Below are 22,584 nucleotides of genomic sequence, written 5' to 3'. Positions count from 1 at the left end.
CTCCTGACTCTAGTTTTTATAATTTTGTTACTGTTTCCAGTGTGGCTAACAAGAAGGCAAAGGCTTTACATTTCTATTATGTCACATTGAATTCTCAGTGGTAATGTTTGTGATGAAAACACATCTACAGCATAAAGGTTTTGGGCCTCCCACTTTTTGCCTCATTTTGGATTTATCGCATGGCTGCTGTTTAGTGACACAGGACTAAGTGAGATAGCAGTACTGTACAAAATCTGAGATAGTGAAATTTTTATATACATTATTTCAGCATAAAATGTAGCATTTGTATCTGTGTAGATGAATATTATATTGGAATTGTATTATTTTGAGATAGATTTATAATGTTCTGCGTTATATAGATCTAATTCTAATAATACTTGGTATACAGTTAAACCTGTATAAACCAAAACCCCCATAAATCCGAACTCCCAAAACACAGACACTTATCAAATAACTTACACTGTAATAGATATAAAGGACACCTTGAAACTATAGACACTCACATACCACAAGCTAGGCACAATCTTCAATGCACCGTTGTCTGCAATGTAACGCACCAGACAAGCAGGGAAGTGTGAGGTAGCAGTAAGTGCAAATAAAACAACTTTTGTGTAATGTAATCCACATTATAAATAATACATTGCGGCAGAGAATCTCTTTTAGCTGCAGGATTAAATGCACACAGTGCTCTATCACAGGGATAGAAAGATTTGTCTGTCATTGTAGATGCCCCATCACAAAAACGCCAGGAACTACCGGTTGTTTGGGGAAATCGGGAATCGGGACCCTGAAATCACTGGCGGGTTCCCTGTGGTCGCAGAGCAGCTTTGGGGCAGGGAACGGGATTTGCACAGATGTTTCAGGAGACTGGACAGTAGTGGCCTCAAGTTTCAGGGAGGGGTTACTGAAATTGTAGGAGAACGTCTTAAAATCATCAGTGGCTAAAGGGTTGGGGGTCAAAAGGACACAGGAGCATGGGAGCTGGGTGAGCATTAGATTCGTGTATGCAGACCTGGGGCAGAATTGGAGAATTTTTTCAGTCTTTCCCCACCCTCTTCTCTGGGTGGCCTCCTGTTCCTTGAAATTTCTCACATGAGAGCAACTGGAGCTCTCAAAAACAAAATAAATAACATCAAGTATAGGAGACCCAGGGCGGGATTCTCTGATCTTGAGGCTAAGTGTTGACGCCGCCTTAAACACCGTCGCGTTTTACGATGGCATCAACAGGCCCCTAGGGACAGCGATCCTGCGCCGCACAGGGGGCCAGCACGGCACTGGAGCGCTTCACACAGCTCCAGCTGCTGATACCAGCGTCAGAACGGGCGCCTCGGGTCCGCTGTTGACTTTTTTTCCTTTAACTCTGTCCTTTCTGTGGCTCTATTCCAATTATGGCAATCAGTGAATTTGCCCATCTTTCTATGTTATCTATGTCCTAATGCTTAGAGTTGCCAGGTATCAAATGATACCACCACAAATTTCAACCGGCTATCGATCAAAGAGCCAAACACCAATTGGTTAGTTCAAGGTCAAGGGTACTTTATTTACACACAATTAGTCATGCAACATAAACACTACTAGTTAACTGCACCTATCTATTAAGACAACCTGTACTTAACTTCAGGCACCCAGCTGAGGTCAGAGAAACAGTGGCCGCTGTTCAATTCTGGATCTATCGAGTCCGAAGGAGTAACTGCTGCTCAAGTAGGCTCATCCGTCTGGTATCGAGTGTTGAACTTGTACTTGCTTCTGGTGTTGCTGCAATTGGAGATGGCCATGACCAGGGTACCAGGTCCAAGAGAGAACGAACATGTGGCGAACTCTTCTTCTTATACTTGGGGGTTTTCGCGCTCTTTTGGGCGGTCCTTCGATTTGGGCCCTACTAATTGGGTGATCCCTGATCACTCTGTTTGATTCCTAACCAATAAGTGGGCGGGGATCTGGATGGCTGGGCGTGTCCCAAGCAGTCACTGACCCCGTTGTTTGCGTTTCCCTTGAACAGGGAGTGGCGCCGAAATGTCTGGGACTGTACCGGTCGCTCGAGTACCAGTCCTTTGTTTTGGTGAAGATGGGCCATCAAATGCTAATGGCCCCATTAAAATGCTAATTGGACGGAGTTTTGATACCGTCTGGACTTCTTGCTGCAAATATGCATTTCAGGCTCTGAGCATGCCTGAGTCTTGGCTTGTCCATTTTACCCGCTCGGCTTTGCGAGTTTCTCTGCACCTAGTTGTAAGTGGCCATCCCAGCTGGCTACACTCCGTTCTCTTGATCCTCAACGCGAAGCGTGACGGATCACAATACTGGGTCTTCTTTGTTCTCTGAAATGCCGGGTACCCTCAACCAAGGACAGGTTCTACCCTACTCTGTCCTATGGGTCAAAAACATTTACCTAAATTTCCCTAATACAACACATATTTAAAAATTCCTAAGGGGGCCATTTAACATTCAATAAAAAGGAAACCTCTAACTGTCTCTAACTAGACTACACTCATGCTGCTATTTAACAATCAAAGAACTTATCTTACAATCCAAAAATCCGATAGCAGCATCATATTTCTTATCACTAACATTCACGTATAGAGAAATAACTTTATTAACAAAAACACCAATCGCGGAATTTATTAAAGAGAAAGGTTCAGAAAGAGTGTGGGGTTTGCTGGAGTCCGAGGAAAGGGGCTCTAAAGGTGTATACTGGAGGGCGGGAGGCTCTCCTCCTCCATTTCCGCAATCTGATTGTCTGGATGACACTGCACAATATGGCTGTCACTAGTAAGGCTTCCACTGTGTAGAACAGGGAATACCACTTAACGAGATTCTCACACCATGTGGGGGTATCGGTGGCTGGGTCTATGTGTGGTGTAGTGTCCAGGCTGGGGGTGTTGTGTTGAGTAGTCATGTTCGGGGCCTGTGTGGTGAGGGCGGTGGCGGTAGGTAACGCGCGCAACTGTACTGTTCCAGCAACGATCATAATGCCGATCATAAGGGTCGTCTTCATCTTGTTCAGGCTTTCCTTCGCCGTTGAGTATCTTTGTATCTTTCTAGGGGAACAAGCATAGTGTCTGTTATAATCTTGTTGTTTAATATCTCGTTTGTCTGTCTGTTTCTCCTTAACGTCAATTTCCCATTAGAATCGTCACCATTTGTGACTCCCTCATTTTTTTTTTAAAACAACCATTTGCGGAGACAAGACATCCGGAAAAAAATTATGTCATGGTGCAAGCGCCCTTGCAGCCTGTGTCTGTCGGGTTGAGTGGGTGGACAATGTTTCCATCCTCTGCGAACTTGTTTATCCAACCAAGTGATTCTGACGTGTAAATAGTAGGTGAGGGATAGCAACCGAAGGGTCGCCGGAAAGGGCAAAAGTCGTGGCAAAATGCATTCTTTAAACCACAGGACTGAAAAAGAACAGCAAAAGAGTTTTGAAAACAATTCTCCGAATGGGGTGGTGCGTATGATCCGCGACAGGGCAAGAATGGGTGGAATCCCCGGGTAGGGCGGTGATCAGTGCCGTTACTCCGCTACCCGAGCTTAGCTGACCAAATGTATAGGGGGTCCCCAGTCAGGGCGGGGATCAGTGCCGTTACTCCACTGCCTGAGTGACCTTCCAAGAGCGGTAAGAATTTGTAAATATATGGGCTCCAACAAACTTGTTTCTTTAACTGCCATGTGGCGTTGGAAGAGTAGTTATGACTGTATCAAGACAGTGTCCGTGAGGCTGACACACAAAATCGTACAAGAGAGAACGAACAACATTTAAAAACAAACTAAACATAAAAGCGGGCCGATTCCATCAGAGTATAAGACACTGTAAATCTCAATCGGTTCCTGACTCTCACATCTGGACACCTCAAGGTTCCATTCCGAAAAGGGTTTCAAAGGGGTTACCATGGTGGGAGTCAGACTCTGAGTTGTCACCATCTCCCGGGTGCCAAACTCACGTGTGGAGTTTGCATGCTAGCGCGGCGTGTGCTGATGTGGGGTCCATTTCATCATTCCTTGTCAGACGACAGGAATTATCACGGTGCCAGTGTTTCATGTTCCGTATGGAGGGCGCAAGGGGGCTGTCGCTATCGGCGGGTGGCGGGTCAGGTTCCGGTGTGGGCAAATAAATCGTCTCAAAGAGGCTGAGCGTATCGTGGTCAGTGTCTCTGGGCCTGTAGTGACTGGGGCCTGGTTCGTGCGATCTTTGTTCGGGTCTCTCAGGGGCTTCAGTTCTGCTGTCGCTGTCGCTTGCAGCCAAATCAAGCATCAGGATGAAATTTGATTCTGGGGGCGTGGTCAAGGTCGTGTCTGTGGACGTGCTGCTGCTGCTGGGGGAGGGGGGAAATTGGGTTGTCAGTGGGCGGGTCCTCATTGTCTGCCATCGCCAATGAGAGGTGGTGCGAGTGGCTGCACTGTGTTCCATAAATCTTTAGCTGATTTACATGGAACCATCCTGATTTTCCGTTTGGATACCTGATTTTATAAACTGAGGGGCTTACTTTATCCGTGATTGAATAGGGTCCTGCAAATTAAGGGGAGAGGAATGAGCTGGGGTTGTATAAGGTGATCATCACTTGCTGTCCGACTGTATACTCCGTCGGGTATACTGTTTTATCAAAGCAGGCCTTACTCTGCTTTTGTTTAGCGCCTAGTCGAACAGCTGCAGCAAGCTGTGCTGCTTTAATATTTTCTACCATGTGCTGGACTGCTTTCTCATGGGCCAGGGCGGCGACTGCGGGGCTGGCCAAATCAATTCCAAATAAGTATTCGGTATCCTTCATGGGTCGTCCCGTCATGAGGGTATGGGGGGTATATCCTGTTGAGCTCGACACTGTGTTCCTAATAAATATCAGTGTGAATGGGAGCACTGTGTCTCATGTTGTGTTGTGCTGCTGCACTATTTTTCCAAGTGTGGCCTTTAGTGTCTGATTCATGCGTTCCACAATGCCGCTGGACTGCGGGTGATAGGCAATGTGGAACTTTTGCTTAATACCAAATATCGTCATCACATTTTTCATAACCCTGCCTGTAAAGTGGGAACCTTGGTCCGACTCAATACTACGGGGGAGTCCCCAACTCGTAAAAATTTGCTTGGTTAAGATCTTCGCCGTGGCCTTGGCTGTATTTGTTCTCGAGGGGAACGCTTCAACCCATTTTGTAAATGTGTCGATTACCACTAACACATACTTGTATCCATTTCTGCAGTGGGGGGGAGGGGATCAATGTAATCTAATTGAAGGTTTGTCCACGAGCCATTTACAGGGCGGGTGTGTCGTAACTGGGCTTTTTTTGCGTACCCATCTGGGTTGTTTTGTGCACAAATCAAGCAGTTTACGACGTAATAAGATACGTCGGTTTTCAAATCAGGCCACCAGCAGAAGGGTCTGAGGTGGGCAAGGGTGGATTCAATCCCTTGGTGTCCATGTCCGTCATGGAACTTACAAATTATCTAATTTCTGACCTGGGTGGAGACTACATAAATTCCATCTTTCAAAACGATTCCCTCCTGGATCGTCAAAGAATTCCTAAACTTTTCGTAGGGAGCTGGGAAGTTTCCTTTTAAAATTTCCCTCAATGTCTCATCTTCCTTCTGTGCCTGGGCTAAGTCTTGGATGTTGGTCTGTGAGACCTGAACTGCATGTACTGGGGCACTCTCGGGGGGTTGCCAAAAGTGGCCATGTCATGAGCCTGCCTTCGCTAGGGCGTCAGCTTTCACGTTACTGGGTGGGGAGGAACGATGGTGACTTCTTACTTTGACGATGCCATATTCTCTGCCTTTAGCTGTCTGAAGGATATGTTTGAGCAGTGGGGCTGAGGATAGTGGTTTTCCGCGGCGGAAATAAATCCTCTCGACTCCCACAGGGGTAGGAATTCTGTTAGGGTGTTGCAGACGTACAAACTGTCTGAATATATGTCTGCAAGGGTCGGGAACGAATCGGGGTGCTGGACAATGTAAGCGATGGCTGCTAACTCGGCTGCCTGCAAACCTAAGTGTCCAGGCAACTTTAAAGCAATTTCTTCTAAAGCGCGTCCCTGTGGGTCCTCTACATAAATCCCACATCCTGTTATCCTTTTTCCATCAAGGACTGTGGAGGAGCCATCTACGTAAATTCTCAGTGCTTTGTCTGTGGGCTGGGTCGTCAGTGGTCGGTTGCCTGTCTTTTCTGATCCCGACTTGGGAACAAAGGGACCTGTGCTGTGCTTGGGGGCTATGATCTCACACACATGTGAGGTTCCTGCATAGTGCAAATTATCGGCCAGAAACATGTGTGTTTTTGTCCGTTTTACAGTAATGCCGCGTCCTTGTAGGAGTAGGGTCTATCGCGTTGCTCGAATTTGGCTTACTGCGCCGTCTTTTAGTCTGCCGTCCAATAAAAGCTGTGTCGGGGTGTGCTCGGTCAAAATGGTCATTGGGTTGAGACAGGTTATGTACGAGAAGTACTGTACCGCCCAGAAAACTGCTAACAGGTACCTTTTGCAGGCTGTAAATCCCTGTTCCACTGGATCTAAGACTCGCGATGCATAGGCTACGAGTCCTAGACGATTGTACCTTTCTTGCAGGAGTACGGCCGAAAGGGTTCGGTCGGAGGTCGCTACCTCTATCGCGTATGGGGAGTGTGGATCTGGGGCTTGCAGAGCGGGGGCTTGCAGAGCGGGGGCTGTGCTCAGGGCGCGTTTCAATGCATCCATGGCATCTGTGTGCTGTGGAAGCCATTTCCATGGGGCCTGTTTCTTTAGGAGCTCGGAAGGTGGGGCTGAATTTGTGGCGAATCCGTCTATGAGGTTTCTACAATATCCAACCAGTCCTAAAAATGACCGGAGCGCTGTAATGTTTTGGGGCAAGGGCAATTTGACACTGGAATTTATGCGTTTGTGTTCTATTTCACGCTTCCGATGCGTGATGACCGTACCTAAATATGTGACTTTTTCCTGGAGGATTTGGGTTTCCTTGGGGTTAATTTTGCATCCAACCTTTTAATCAGTTCTAATAATCCATAAAGAAGTGAGATGTGCTCTTCCTTGGTGTCAGTCTGTAGGAGCAAGTCGTCCACATACTGAACAAGGCATTCAAGGCGGGAAAATTTAGATAAGCCGTTTGCCAATTGTCTGTGAAAAATGGAGGGGGGAGGTCTATGCAGAGCTAGGTCGCATATTCGGTAGCTGCCGCTTGGAATGGACTTTTGGGCTCTTTTACAGGGCCCCCACGGCATTTGTTTGACATTTCCCGGTGTGGGAAGAAGACTGCAGCATTCCCCTGACAGTGTCCCCCAGGAATGTTACGTCTTTTGGCTACCAGACCCGGCAGAAACAGTAAAAGATTTGGCTTGAGCTGCAGCAATAGACAAAGGCCTCTTCCAGCATGCAGGCAGGGGAAGGGCAAGCTTAAAGCTGCAATCTGACTTGACGCTATCAAAGGTGAATTCTAGCAGCAGAGGGAACAACTGTGAAAAGATCTACCAAGGCCATTGAAGAAGCAGGGACGAGGCTTCCAGTGGCTGCCATGGAGGAGTAGGTCACGCATTCGGCAGCTCCCGTCTGCAAGTGACTCTCAGACCTTTTTCAGGAGTTTCCATAGACTTTTTGGGGCAGACTGGTGAAGCGAACACTGCCAAAAGGATTCCCTCTCGACTTCCAGTTGCGGCTATGCAGAGCTAAGCCGCACAATTCGGCAGCTCCCGCTACCACGGACTTTCGGGCTCGTTAGAGGAGCCCAACGGAACTTTTTTTTGACGCAGCCCGTGGGGAAGGGAAGAGAGAGGTCCCCCTCCAACTTTCATGAAACGGACCAGAAGTGTAACGGCCAAAGGAGCGGCACTGGAGCAACGGGAGAAGCGAGGGAAAGAAAACAAAATGGCGGCGGCCAGGGACAAAGGGGAGCTGCAGGAGTTCATCAAGCGCTGCTACGAGGAGCAGTGCGAGGAGATGCGCAAGGAGATGTTGGCGCCTATGCTTTCGGCAATTGAAGGATTCAGGATCACCCAGAAGGCCCACGAAGCTAAGATCCAGGAGGTACAGAAAAGAGTCAGTCAGAACGAGGACGAGCTCGTGGGCCTGGCGGTGAGAGTGGAGCAGAACGAGGCGCTACACAAGAGGTGGGCGGGAAGACTCGAAGACCTGGAGAACAGGTCGAGGAGAAAGAATCTGCGAATCCTGGGTCTCCCTGAGGGAGTGGAGGGGGCTGATGTTGGGGCATACGCGAGCACGATGCTTGAGGCGATGATGGGCACGAAGGCCCCTTCGAGGCCGCTGGAGTTGGACGGGGCACATCGGGTGCTGGCGAAGAAGCCCCAGGCAAATGAGCCGCCAAGGGCGATGGTGGTGAGATTCCACCGGTTCACGGACAGAGAGTGGGTCCTGAGATGGGCCAAGAAGGAGCGGAGTAGTAAGTGGGACAATGCAGAGATCCGAATATACCCAGACTGGAGCACGGAGGTTGCAAAGCGGAGAGCGGGTTTCAACCGGGCCAAAGCGGCGTTGTACCGGAAAGAAGTGAAATTCGGAATGCTGCAGCCAGCGCGACTGTGGGTCACATACAAGGGCCAACACTATTACTTCGAAACGCCTGAAGCGGCGTGGACCTTTGTACAAGCCGAAAAGTTGGACTCTAACTGAGGGTTTGTGAGGGTGGGGGGGATGTTTTGGGGTTTGATGCATGATGGGTGTTGTATATAGGGGGTCAATCACGCACAGGAAATGTTACATGGGCTGGGGGAAAGAGACAAAGCCGCGACAGGAGCTGCGCCAGAGGGGGCGGAGCGGGCTTTGGAAAGGCGGGAAGGGGAACAAAGGAATGCATATGGATTGGGAGACTCCCATGCGGGGAGGTCAATGGGACGGCGGGGGAAGCCGGGGTCAGCAGGCGTCAGCTGACTTACGGGAGTGACATGGGGGGAGCAAAAAAGCTAGACAGGGGTCTAGCGGGGGGGAGTGGGGGAAGGGGGGGGGGGGGGGAAAAGGGTTGCTGCTGCACTGGCCGAAAGGGAATGGGACACAGAAGAGGTGGTCGGGATGGGGGTCCCCCCTCTGGGGGACTGGAGGGTGAGGGAGGCGTGGACACGGGACTGGCCCAGAAAAGGAGATGGCTAGTTGGCGGGGCGTGGGGGGTGGTGAGAGCCCCTCCAATCCAGCTGATAACGTGGAACATGAGGGGCCTGAATGGGCCGGTGAAGAGGGCTCGAGTGTTCATGCACTTAAAGGGACTGAAGGCGGACGTGGCCATGCTCCAAGAGACACACCTGAAGGTGGCAGACCAGGTCAGGCTAAGAAAGGGATGGGTAGGACAGGTATTCCACTCGGGACTGGACGCGAAGAATAGAGTGGTGGCAATATTGGTGGGAAAGCGGGTGTCATTCGAGGCCAAGACTATTGTAGCGGACAATGGAGGGCGATATGTAATGGTGAGCGGTAGGCTGCAAGGGACGTGGGTGGTGTTGGTAAACGTATACGCCCCAAACTGGGATGATGCAGGATTCATGAAGCGCATGTTGGGGCGCATTCCGGACCAGGAGATAGGAGGCCTGATAATGGGAGGGGACTTCAATACAGTGTTGGATCCAGCACTGGACCGCTCCAAATCAAGGACTGGAAAGAGGCCGGCGGTGGCCAAGGTACTTAGAGGGTTTATGGATCAGATGGGGGGAGTGGACCCATGGCGGTTTGCAAGGCCGCAGGCCAGGGAATTTTCTTTCCTCTCCCATGTACACAAAGCCTGCTCCCGGATAGATTTCTTTGTTCTGGGTAGGGCGCTCATCCCGAGGGTGGAGGGGACGGAGTATTCTGCTATAGCCGTTTCGGACCATGCCCCGCACTGGGTGGAACTGGAGCTGGGAGAGGAGAGGGACCAACGCCCGTTGTGGCGGCTGGATGTGGGACTGCTGGCGGACGAGGTGGTGTGTGGGAAGGTGAGGGGGTGTATCGAAAGGTACTTGGAGGCCAACGACAATGGGGAGGTGGGGGTGGTATGGGAGGCGTTGAAGGCGGTGATCAGGGGAGAGCTAATTCCCATTAGGGCTCATAGGGAGAAGACAGAGGGTATGGAAAGGGAGAGGTTAGTGGGGGAGATTTTGAGAGTGGACAGGGGATACGCAGAGGCCCCGGAGGAAAGATTACTTGGGGAAAGACGACGGCTCCAGAAGGAGTTTGACCTGTTGACCACAGGAAAGGCGGAGGCACAGTGGAGGAAAGCGCAGGGGGCGACCTACGAGTATGGGGAAAAGGCTAGTCGGATCCTGGCACACCAGCTCCGTAAGAGGATGGCAGCGAGGGAAATAGGGGGAGTCAAATATGGAAGGTGAGCCACGGTTCAGAGTGCGACGAAAATAAACGAGGTATTCAAGGCCTTTTATGAAGAGCTGTACAGATCCCAGCCCCCAGCGGGGGAAGAGGGGATGAGACTATTCCTAGATCAGCTGAGATTCACGAGGGTGGAGGAGCAAGAGGTGGCTGGTTTGAGGGCACCAATTGGGTTGGAGGAGCTGAGCAAGGGTTTGGGGAGCATGCAGGCGGGGAAGGCTCCGGGACCGGATGGATTCCCGGTGGAGTTCTACAGGAAGTACGCAGACCTGTTGGCCCCTCTACTGGTGAGGACCTTTAATGAGGCAAGAGAGGAGGGGACCCTGCCCCCGACAATGTCGGAAGCGACAATGTCTTTGATCCTAAAGCGGGACAAGGACCCACTGCAATGTGGATCGTACAGGCCGATCTCGCTCCTCAATGTGGATGCAAAGTTGCTGGCAAAAGTGCTGGCCACGAGGATCGAGGACTGTGTCCCGGGGGTAATCCACGAGGACCAGACAGGATTTGTAAAGGGCAGGCAACTAAACACCAATGTGCGGCGGCTCTTAAACGTGATAATGTTGCCATCGGAGGAGGGAGAGGCGGAGATAGTGGCAGCTGTGGACGCGGAGAAGGCCTTTGACTGAGTAGAGTGGGAGTACCTCTGGGAGGTGCTGCGTAGGTTTGGGTTCGGGGTAGGGTTTATCAATTGGGTTAAGCTCCTTTACAGAGCCCCGATGGCGAGTGTAGTGACGAACTGGCGGAGGTCGGAGTACTTTCGACTGTACCGAGGGACGAGGCAGGGGTGCCCCCTGTCCCCCCTGTTGTTCGCATTGGCGATCGAACCATTGGCCATGTCATTGAGGGAGTCTAATAAATGGAAGGGGGTGGTCCGAGGGGGAGAAGAGCATCGGGTGTCGCTATATGCGGATGACCTGTTGCTGTACGTGGCGGATCCAATGGAGGGGATGGTGGAGGTCATGCAGACTCTAAGGGAGTTTGGGGAGTTTTTGGGCTATAAGCTCAATGTAGGGAAGAGTGAGCTCTTTGTATTACAGGCAGGGGACCAAGAAAGAGGCATAGGGGACCTACCGCTGAGGAGGGCGGAGGGGAGCTTTCGGTATCTGGGGATCCAGATAGCCAGGAGTTGGGGGACCCTACATAAACTGAATCTGACGAGGTTGGTGGAGCAAATGTAGGAGGATTTCAAAAGATGGAACATGTTACCGCTCTCGCTGGCGGGTAGAGTGTAGTCGGTCAAAATGGTGGTCCTTCCGAGGTTTCTGTTTGTGTTTCAGTGCCTTCCCATCGTGATCACTAAGGCCTTTTTTAAGAGAGTAGGCAGGAGTATTATGGGGTTTGTGTGGGCGAATAATACCCTGAGAGTAAGGAGCGGGTTCCTGGAACGCAGTAGGGACTGAGGAGGGTTGGCGCTGCCAAACCTGGGGAGCTACTACTGGGCAGCAAATGTGGCGATGATCCGCAAGTGGGTTATGGAGGGAGAGGGGGCGGCATGGAAGAGGGTGGAGATGGCGTCCTGTAAAGGAACGAGCCTGGGGGCGTTGGTGACGGCACCGCTGCCGCTCTCGCCGACAAAGTATACCACGAGCCCGGTGGTGGCGGCAACGCTAAGGATCTGGGGCCAGTGGAGATGGCACCGGGGTGCAATGGGAGCATCGGTGTGGTCCCCGATCAGGGGTAGCCACCGGTTTGTCCCGGGGAAGATGGACGGGGGATTCCAGAGCTGGCATCGGGCAGGGATTGGAAGAATGGGGGACCTGTTCATCGACGGAACGTTTGCGAGCCTAGGGGCACTGGAGGAGAAGTTTGAGTTACCCCCAGGAAATGCCTTCAGATATCTGCAGGTGAGGGCTTTTGTGAGGCGACAGGTGAGGGAATTCCTGTTGCTCCCGGCACAAGAAGTTCAAGATAGGGTGATCTCGGGTGTATGGGTCGGGGAGGGCAAGGTGTCGGAAATACACCAGGAGTTGAAAGAAGAGGGGGAAGCGCTGGGAGAAGAGTTGAAGGGTAAATGGGAGGAGGAGCTGAGGGAGGAGATCGAGGAAGGTCTGTGAGCTGATGCCCTAGGTAGGGTTAATTCTTCCTCCTCGTGTGCCAGGCTCAGCCTGATACAATTTAAGGTGGTTCACAGAGCGCACTTGACGGGGGCGAGGTTGAGTAGGTTCTTTGGGGTAGAGGACAGATGTGGAAGGTGCTCAGGGAGCCGGGCGAACCATGTCCATATGTTTTGGTCATGCCCGGCACTGGAGGGGTTCTGGAGAGGAGTGGCGGGAGCAAAATCTCAGGTGGTGAAAGTCCGGGTCAAGCCAAGCTGGGGGCTAGCTATATTTGGAGTAGTGGACGAACCGGGAGTGCAGGAGGCGAAAGAGGCCGGCATTCTGGCCTTTGCGTCCCTAGTAGCCCGGCGAAGGATCTTGCTAATGTGGAAGGAGGCGAAGCCCCCCAGCCTGGAGGCCTGGATAAATGATATGGCTGGGTTCATAAAGTTGGAGAGGATTAAGTTCGCCTTGAGAGGATCTGCGCAGGGGTTCTACAGGCGGTGGCAACCGTTCCTAGACTATCTCGCGGAGCGTTAGAGGAAGGTCGGTCAGCAGCAGCAGCAACCTTGGGGTTGGGGGGGGTGGGTGGAGGGGACGTCCTGGGAGGGGGGTGGAGGGGGGGGGAAAGGGGAGACTGCCTGGGTGGGTGGATGAGCAAGAGATAACATGAAGGGTTGGGGAAACTGGCACGTACGGGTGAGGGCCAGTGTACAAAGCTGTGTAAATATATCATTTTGCCATGTATATATCTTGCTCTGCGCGATTTCTTGTTTTTTTTTGTTACGGGGGGGGGGGCGTTATTGTTTGTAAGGGAGAAAAATTGTGTTTAAAAACTTTAATAAATATATCTTTAAAAAAAAGAAAAATGGAGGGGGAGTTGTGGAAGCATTGTGGAAGGCACGTCCACGTGTACTGCTGTCCCTGGAAAGTGAACGCAAATTTATACTGGCATGCTTTTGTCCAGTGGTATGGACCAAAAGCCATTGCTGATATCCAATACTGTGAAAAATTTTGACTGGAGTCCCTGTCTCAACATGGTCTTGGGACTCGTGGCAACGGTGGGGGCTGCTGGTGGGGTCACTTTGTTCAATCCTCTGTAGTCGATGGTCAGTCACCATGAACCATCAGGTTTTCTTACTGGCCAAATCGGGGCATTATTCGTCGATGCTACGGGTCGAATCACTCCTTGATTCAATAAGCTTTGAATTACCTTGGCTATCTCTCCCTCGGCTTGCTGGGGCAAGCCGTACTGTTTCTGGGGTTCAGGATCGGAACCTGTAATGTTTACTACGCCTGGGATTTTGCCGTAGTCCTGCTTGTGCTGGGCAAATGCTGCTTTATGTCTTTTAAAGACTTCTCTAACCGCTTTGTCTGTGGTAATGGTTTGTGGATCAAACTGGTGCTCTCCTACTGAGCTGATTCTATGGGCATAATCTCCTACTGTAAGCGTGGCGGGGGCTCACGCTGCTCTAGCCATTTTCCATATGCATCGGTTAACTGGGTCGAATGAAAGGTTATGTGCACTAATGGAATCTATGCATAGGATATGTTTTGCTGCCTGGGGTAAATCTACTAAAACGACCGAGTGTTTTGTTTTAATATTACCGAGCTGTACATCCACAGGGGCTGTGATGTGTCCCTGCTGGAGGTGACCAGTAAAGCTACTAAGGGTAATGGTGTCCGTATTGGGCCATATCTCTTTCTGGTACATGGTGGAAGAGTTTAACGTGATTCGGGACATTCCTGTGTCCCAAAGGAACTCTACGGGGTGTCCCCGGACTGTGCCTGCAACTACCGGTCTACCGGACTTATCCCAAACGGTATCGCAGACCCAAGTTGGGGAGCCCGAACACCGTCAATCGGTGCCATTCATGGCTGAATTATCTGCTCGAGTGCTAACACTGTGGGTGGGCCTGGCATTGTTTCTAGGGGTCGTTTGTGTGCTGATTCCTTTGCTGCTTCGGCGGGGGCTTGACATTCTCGGGCATAATGTCCTTTCTTTCCGCAATTATAACATTCTTGCGCTTTAAGGTGCTGTGCTGTACCTCTGCCTTCATTGACCCATGCAGGGTCCTGGTGTGCCCTTACCGGATTCATTGTGGCGTCTACTCTCTCCTGCTCTGTCTTTCTCTGTACAGACTGTTCCCAAGCTCCGGACAAGCGTTTCAGAACCCACACTTCATTATGTGCTGGGTCTGAGGGGTCGTAACTGGCACATGCCTTCTGTCCTGCCTCTGTGGCATGGGATACTAGTGTACGGGTCCATTTGGCCGTATTGTCTACCGATAAATGGGCGCGGGCTAACTCACCAAATAGAGCAGTAAAATGGATCCAGAGGCGTCCAGCAAACGCTCTCCCTTTTTCTGCCTGTACCGGTTGAGTCCTTCTACCGGATCTCCTCGATTATATCCTGTGGTGTCTAAAATGGCCGTTTTCATTTCTTGGAGGCTACCTCCTCCTACATTTTGTGGGTCGGGAATGGCTGAACTAACTGACGGGTCTAGGCTCATCACAATGAACTTTACCTCTTCCTGCTCATCTAAACCGTACATGAGGGTCTATTGCTTTACTAATTCGAAAAAGTGGTGTGGGTCTGATGTGGAGTGGAAAGTCTCTATCTTGTCGCGGGCATCTCTTAACTAGGTGATAGTTAATGGGGTGGTATACCCAAAATAAGGTTGGCCTTCCGTGGTAACCCTGCGCTGCGTGGTGATGGGGTTCATTTGGTTGGGTGCTGCCTGTGCAGTCGGTGGTGCGGGTGCATTTCTTTTTGGAGCCTGGGGGCTCTATTTTGATTCTCGGTCTCACTTACGTACCGTTGGGCCGTTTCACTGAGTTCCTGCCAATCGGGGCCATCTTCCTGATCTAGCTGTGGGCCAAAGGTGTCTCTAAACCCATTTTGAACAGATAGCAGGGATTGCAACTTTGCAATTTGCTGCCTGCATTTGGCATGATCCACTGAACTCTGCCTCTGTTCCGTGGTGGAACTGTGGAGTGCTCGGAGGGCTGCCTTCAAATCTTTCCTTAGCTGTTGTACCTGGTTCTGTTTCTTCTCTTACCATTACAGCACGTGGTGTGTCCTGGTAGGCCTTATCATACTGAATTAGGAAGCTGCTAAGGTGGGCGAGACAGGATTGATGTGCACTCTTGACATCATCCATTTCCTTGTCCTTCGCCGCTAACTGCTCCCGGAGCTGCACATTTAATCTCTCGCTTTCACTAATATCTCCCTCTCTACGTCTCTCCTCCTCAAGCTGTTTACGGAGCGTCCTCATGACCTCCTCTGTGCCTCACAATTGTGCCAGACAGAACGTTAGTCAAACTCTTCTTGTGGATCTCGGTCAGGCTGTCCCACCAAGTCTGTCCCATGCTGCCAGGACCTGTTTCTTCATTTGCGCAAAATTCCGACCATAGGGGCCATCCTTTCCCCTTTAGGTATCTCCTAAGCTCTTCTTCCCACACGGGACACTGTTCTGATCTATTGGTCGCTGCGACTTCGGGCTCTTGTGAATGCATAAGACGTTCCATTGCCTTCATGGCCATCTCTACAATTACTTCTGTCTACCGGAATTTTGGAACAAGGGGAAATAAAGCGGTGCTGCAAACACGGGTAACGCTCAAGCTATTTTCTGGTTTACACAACTCCCGAAAGTTTCACGCAACAAAATCTATCAAGTTTACCCTATATCCCTTTGTTAATACGCATGCAAATTACACACTTCCGAATTTGGAAGGTTTGATTGATACTGGTCTCACTTGTGGTTTCTTTTACTTGCCAATTTGGACTCTAATTCAAACGCTTTTGTGGGTTTTCTCAGAGTGACACGGTCACTTCTGGTCAAGTCCCACCAGAGTCGCCAATAACTGTTGCCTTTTTTTTCTTTTACTCTGTCCTTTCTGTGGCTCTGTTCCCATTATGGCCATCAGTGAATTTGCCCGTCTTTCTATGTTATCTATGTCCTAATGCTTAGAGTCGCCAGGTATCAAATTATACCACCACAATTTCAACCGGCTGTCGATCAAAGAGCCAAACACCAGTTAGTTAGTTCAAGGTCAAGGGTACTTTATTTACACACAATTGATCATGCAACATAAACACTACTAGTTAACTACACCTATCGATTAAGACAACCTGTACTTAACTTCAGGCACCCGGCTTAGGTCAGAGAAACAGTGGCCGCTGTTCGATTCTGGATCTATCGAGGCCAAAGGAGTAACTGCTGCTCAGCTAGGCTCATCCGTCTGGTAGTGGGCGTTGAACTTGTACTTGCTTCTAGTGTTGCTGCAATTGGAGATGGCCATGACCAGGGTACCAGGTTCAAGAGAGAACGAACTTGTGGCGAACTCTCCTTCTTATACGCGGGGGTTTTCTCGCTCTTTTGGGCAGTCCTTCGATTTGGGCCCTACTAATTGGGTGATCCCTGATCACTCCGTTTGATTCCTAACCAATAAGTGGGCGGGGATTTGGATGGCTGGGTGTGTCCCAAGCGGTCACTGACCCCGTTGTTTGCGTTTCCCTTGAACAGGGAGTGGTGCCGAAATGTCTGGGGCTGTACCGGTCGCTCGAGTACCAGTCCTTTGTTTTGGTGAAGATGGGCCATCCAATACTAATCGGCCCCATTAAAATGCTAATTGGTCGGAGTTTCGATACCGTCTGGACTTCTTGTTTGCAAATAAGCATTTCAGGCTCTGAGCCTGCCTGAGTCTTGGCTTGTCCATTTTACCCGCTAGGCTTTGCGAGTTTCACTGCACCTAGTTGTAAGTGGCCATCCCAGATGGCTACACCGCGCATGCGTGTTACGGCCAGTGCGAGCATGCACTCTATGACCGACGCGAATTTGCGCATGCGCATGGGTTTCCTTCTCCGCGCCGGCCCCGACGCAACATGGCGGAGAGCCACAGGGGCCTGGCGCGGAGGAACATAGGCCCCCACCAGGATAGGCCCGCCCACCGATCGGTAGGCCCCGATCGCGGGCTAGGCCACCGTGGAGGCCCCCCCGGGGTATGATTCCCCCCCCCACCAGGCCACCCACCGCAACATGAACTCCGAGTTCCCGCCGGGTAGGACCACAGGTGAATGGCGGCAGCGGGACTCGGCCTATCTCGGCGGGCACTCGGCCCATCGCGTGTGAAGAATTGCCGGGGGGGCGCTCGGCGCCGCACTGGTGCCAATGATGCCGATTCTCCGGTGACCGAAGAATCGGCGGAACGGCGTTGGAGCGGCGTCACGTGAATCGCGCGCCCCACCCCGCCGATTCTCCGACCCGGCATGGGGTCAGGGAATCCCGCCCCCAATCTTTTTTGATATGATATGTAGACGTCATATAACTTGATGTCAAATGATGTGATGTCACATGATCTGGTCATGTGGTCTAAACATCACGTCAAGGCTCCAGGAATGTCTCCAACCAGAGTTTGCAACCTCATTCCATTATACATCAGGTACAAATGAACTGCTAACAGCCCCCTGCTTATCCTACTCTCCCAATACTTCAGATATTAGCAGCTGCAGCACACAGAGGGAAGGGATTCGGGACACAGTTCTCCATTATTCAAGCCTAATTTGTCAGGGATTTGCCACGCACTCCTGCTCTATCATAACCACTTTACCCCATGCAGGCTGCCAACACAGCAGATCCCAGGATAATTCCTTCAATGGTAAAAGACCCTGGGTTGCAAACACACAAACAGCAACTAAACAAATCACATCCCTCTGGCAGGGCTCCAGAATTTGGCACGATCCCAGTGAGAGCAAGAAAATTAAGTTACCCTATTAAAGCTAATCCTGGGATCTTGGACTCACCTATTTATTGTCCTTGAAATAACCATTTTGAAAATGAGCACATCTGCAACTAAAGGACACTTGATGCAAGTCTGTTAGGTTTTCCTAGTTTACTGGTTGTACTATATCCTTTTGGTAGTATCCAGATTTTACAGTGATTTTTGATCTGTGACAAGAGCAGAAGCTTTTCAGCACACTAGTTCTGGATCAAAAGGTAAAAGTTGTCTTTTTAATGTCCCTCTTAGATCTGACAGTGACAATCTATGGGAGCAATTGAAGAGAGAATATACAAATGACAAACAGTCTGCTCTGGCTCACCTGCAGCGGGAGAAAGAGAATGAAATGAAAAACTTACAGGAAGAGTGGCAAAAAGTAACAGTAGCACTTGAAACAGAGGTAAATAGATGAAAGAATAATGGAAATATATAAAAGGAGTGGTTTCCAAAATTGCATTCTTGACAGTGATCTTTCCCCGCGGTAGCAATTAAATCAGACACACGGTTTTCTGTCCATTTAAACTATAATCATGATTTGTAAAATGGAGCAATATCGATGAGCAATTTTTAAGTGGTTATGGATTTCAGGAAAGTGAAGCCAGGGTCAGCTCTTCCCAATGGTATCAGACTGTGACCCAGACTATTTGGACTCCCAGGCCACATTATACCTTCCAGTTGTCCTCCTGTAAGGAGGTAACCGGCTGGTGTGTTGACAGATGAAGGTTGGATGGATCGGACATTAACCAGGCACACAGGTAAGCCAGGAGCTATAGATTAGCTGCTATCACTGATATTCTCTCTGGTAATCTGGAAAGAGTTTGAGTCAACGCTGTTCAGTGCTGCGGTGACTGTGTCTATGAGAAGCAATAATGTGGCAGTGCATTGCAGATCTTGTAGCAGGTGACATAACTCTGTAACAACCTTTCTCAAGAAGCACACTGCTGTTCAGAGAGGTGCAGTTATATTGTGCTGATCCTGAAACCTAATGAGAGGGTAAAGGTACCTGCGAGCTCCCTTCCTTCTATTTGTTTTCTCTGCAGCTCTGTCCCTCACTCCCGTTGCTGCTTCTCCTCCTCTTGTTGGAGTGTAATTGCCAGAAGGAGCTTCATGAAGAAAATATGTATTATCCCTTAAGAACTCAGTAGATTACACAGCCAATATAACACCATGAAACCACCTAAGTGGAGAAAAGTAACTATCCAATACAAACAAAATATTTCCCAAACACTTAATTAAATGAGAGCAGCTGAGTATCTCTTTGAATACAGTTAAATATGGCTGCCTCTCAGCTTGTGCTAACTGTGCTTTGTGGGTGAGTTCCAGCATTCTTCCACCTACGAAAGATAATGAGGAAAGAAAGGGTAAATGGTAGCAGTATTGAGTTAGTAGATCATTGCAGTGCTGGAGAAAGAGGGTGATTCAGAGGGATCAAGGATAGATTCTATTTGGCTAGAGCTGAGAAACAAACAAATGCTACAATATTATTGTTCAGTGTAGTCTATGTGCCACCAACTGTTGGGAAAGATGTAGAGGAATAAACTTGCAAGGGAATTACAGAGAGGTGCAAGAATTCTCGAGTAGCTATAATGGGGGACTTTACTTATCTGAATATAGATTGGGATGGTAGTACTCTAAATGGTAGAAAGGGGCAAGAGTTCCAAGAATGTGATCAGAAGACCTTTCCGCAGCAGTATATTTCCAGTTCAACATGTAAGAGGCACTTCTCGACCTGCTGTTGGGAATGAGGTGGACCAAGTGGATCAAGTGTCAGGTGGAGAACATTTAGAGGACAGTGATCTTTGTATCATAAGATTTAGGTTGGCTATAGAAAAGGACGAGGAACAATCCAGAGTAAGAATAATTAACTAGCGGAAAACCAATTTCAATGGGGAATGAACAGATTTGGCTCAGATCAATTGGAACCAAAGGTTGGCAAGCAAAATTGTAACTGAACAATGGGTTACCCCACTTTCTCAGCCTTGCCCTTCGCCTGAGGTATGGTGATCCTCAGGTTAAATCAGCACCAATCAGCTCTCCCCCTCAAGGGAAAAAGCAGCCAGTGGTCATCTGGGACGTGGCGACTTTACCTTTAAAAAAGGAATAGTTTGGGCACAGTCAAGGAGCGAGGTTCTCCGTTTCCCGATGCTGATTTCATAATTGGCGATCGGGCGGAGAATCCATTTTTACGGCCGAATCGGGGGCGGTGCCTGTTTTACGCAGGTTGCACATGCTCCGCCCCTCCAAAATGGCAACATCGAGGAGCGCGGTGCATGCCGTTGGTACGGCCTCAGGACATCACCTGAATGTCCTCCCCCGATGCTCAGCCCCCGATGGGCCGGGTTCCCGACAGCGCAGTTGACATGTGGTCTCAACAGTCGGGAATCCGGCGTGGCAGCTGTGGACTGTGTCCAGTGCCGCCACAGCTGGGCGGGAGCCGTGTTGCTAGCCGGGGGGGGGGGGGTGAGGGGGGGGCTTCGGCAAGGGCTGGCGGGACAGGTGGGGGGTGGCCAGAGGGCACTATCTGGCAGGTCGGGTCCGTGCATGGCCGGCGCAATGTGGTACACCGCGACCGCTGCACATCACCGCCGTGCGCATGCGCAGCCATGGACCCGGCAATTCTATGGTTGTTTATTTTGTGGAGGCCAGGCGTTTTTTTTTTTTCCTTTTTTTTTATAAATGTTTTATTGAAAATTTTTTCCCAAACAACAATTTTTCCCCTCTTACAAAGCAAACGCAACAATAACAATACAGAAATTTTAAACAGTACACAAGTAACAAAACCCCTTTATCTTTGACCTAAACTAAACCCCCCCCCCCCCCCCTCCCCCCCCCCCTTCCCCCTGGGTTGCTGCTGCTGGTCATCTGTCTTCCCTCTAACGTTCCCCTAGGTAGTCGAGAAATGGCTGCCACCGCCTGGTGAACCCTTGAGCCGATCCTCTCAGGGCAAACTTTATCTGCTCCAGTTTAATGAACCCCGCCATATCATTTACCCAGGCCTCCAGTCCGGGGGGTTTCGCCTCCTTCCACATGAGTAGGATCCTGCGCCGGGCTACTAGGGACGCAAAGGCCACAACGTCGGCCTCTTTCGCCTCCTGCACTCCCGGCACTTCCGCAACTCCAAATAGAGCTAACCCCCAGCCTGGTTTGACCCGGGCCTTCACCACCCGCGAAATCACTCCCGTCACTCCCTTCCAATACCCTTCCAGTGCCGGGCATGCCCAAAACATATGTGCGTGGTTTGCCGGGCTCCCGCCACACCTCCCACATCTGTCCTCCACTCCAAAGAACCTGCTCAATCTTGCTCCCGTTATGTGTGCTCTATGTAGCACCTTAAATTGAATCAGGCTAAGCCTGGCGCATGAGGAAGAGGAATTTACCCTGCTTAGGGCATCAGCCCACATACCCTCCTCTATCTCCTCCCCTAGTTCTTCCCACTTTCCTTTTAGTTCGCCCACCGACTCCTCCCCCTCTTCCCTCATCTCTCGGTAAATCTCTGACACCTTGCCCTCTCCGACCCACACCCCTGAAAGCACCCTGTCCTGTATCCCCTGTGTCGGGAGCAACGGAAATTCCCTCACCTGTTGTCTAGTAAATGCCCTCACCTGCATATATCTCAAGAAATTTCCCCGGGGCAACTTATACTTTTCCTCCAATGCTCCCAAGCTCGCAAAAGTCCCATCTATAAATAAATCTCCCACCCTCCTAATTCCCAACTGGAACCAGCTCTGAAATCCTCCATTCATTCTTCCTGGGGCGAACCTATGGTTGTTCCTGATTGGGGACCCCACCAGGGCTCCCCGCACCCCTCTCTGTCGCCTCCACTGTCCCCAGATATTCAATGTTGCCGCCACCACCGGGTTCGTGGTAAACTTTTTAGGTGAGATCGGTAGCGGCGCCGTCACCAGCGCCTCTAAACTCGTCCCTTTACAGGACTTTCTCTCCAGTCTTTCCCACGCCGCTCCCTCACCCTCCATCAACCATTTACGTATCGTTGCCACATTGGCGGCCCAATAGTAATCGCCCAAGTTCGGTAGTGCCAATCCTCCTCTGTCCCTACTACGCTGAAGGAACCCCCTCCTTACTCTCGGAACTTTCCCTGCCCACACGAAGCTCGTGATGCTCCTGTCTATTTTATTAAAAAAGGTCTTAGTGATTAGTATAGGGAGACATTGAAATACAAATAAGAACCTTGGGAGGACCATCATCTTAATTGCTTGCACCCTGCCCGCCAGCGATAGAGGCTGCATGTCCCACCTCTTGAAGTCCTCCTCCATTTGTTCTACCAACCGTGTCAGATTAAGTCTGTGCAAGGTTCCCCAGCTCCTAGCGATCTGAATCCCCAGGTATCGGAAGTTTCTTTCCACTTTCCTTAGAGGCAAGCCTTCTATCTCTCTACTCTGGTCCCTTGGATGTATCACAAATAATTCACTCTTCCCCATGTTTAGCCTATACCCCGAGAAATCCCCGAACCCCCTCAAAATTCGCATAA

At 50.4% G+C, this 22,584-nt stretch overlaps 1 protein-coding gene across 5 annotated transcripts in view; it reads left to right on the top strand.

The window, feature by feature from the left end:
• LOC140408776 (protein FAM184B-like) overlaps positions 1–22,584 on the top strand; it is a 496,156-nt gene that overhangs the window by 368,775 nt on the left and 104,797 nt on the right. For all 5 annotated transcript variants that reach the window (XM_072496452.1, XM_072496448.1, XM_072496447.1 and 2 more), the window contains one exon: positions 18,345–18,495. In XM_072496452.1, coding sequence (XP_072352553.1) covers positions 18,345–18,495 — 151 coding nt within the window. The remainder of the gene's footprint in view (positions 1–18,344; positions 18,496–22,584) is intronic.

This window comes from Scyliorhinus torazame, chromosome 3, assembly GCF_047496885.1.
Source record: "Scyliorhinus torazame isolate Kashiwa2021f chromosome 3, sScyTor2.1, whole genome shotgun sequence".
Taxonomy (NCBI): domain Eukaryota; kingdom Metazoa; phylum Chordata; class Chondrichthyes; order Carcharhiniformes; family Scyliorhinidae; genus Scyliorhinus; species Scyliorhinus torazame.
This window is presented reverse-complemented; position numbering and strand designations above follow the sequence as displayed.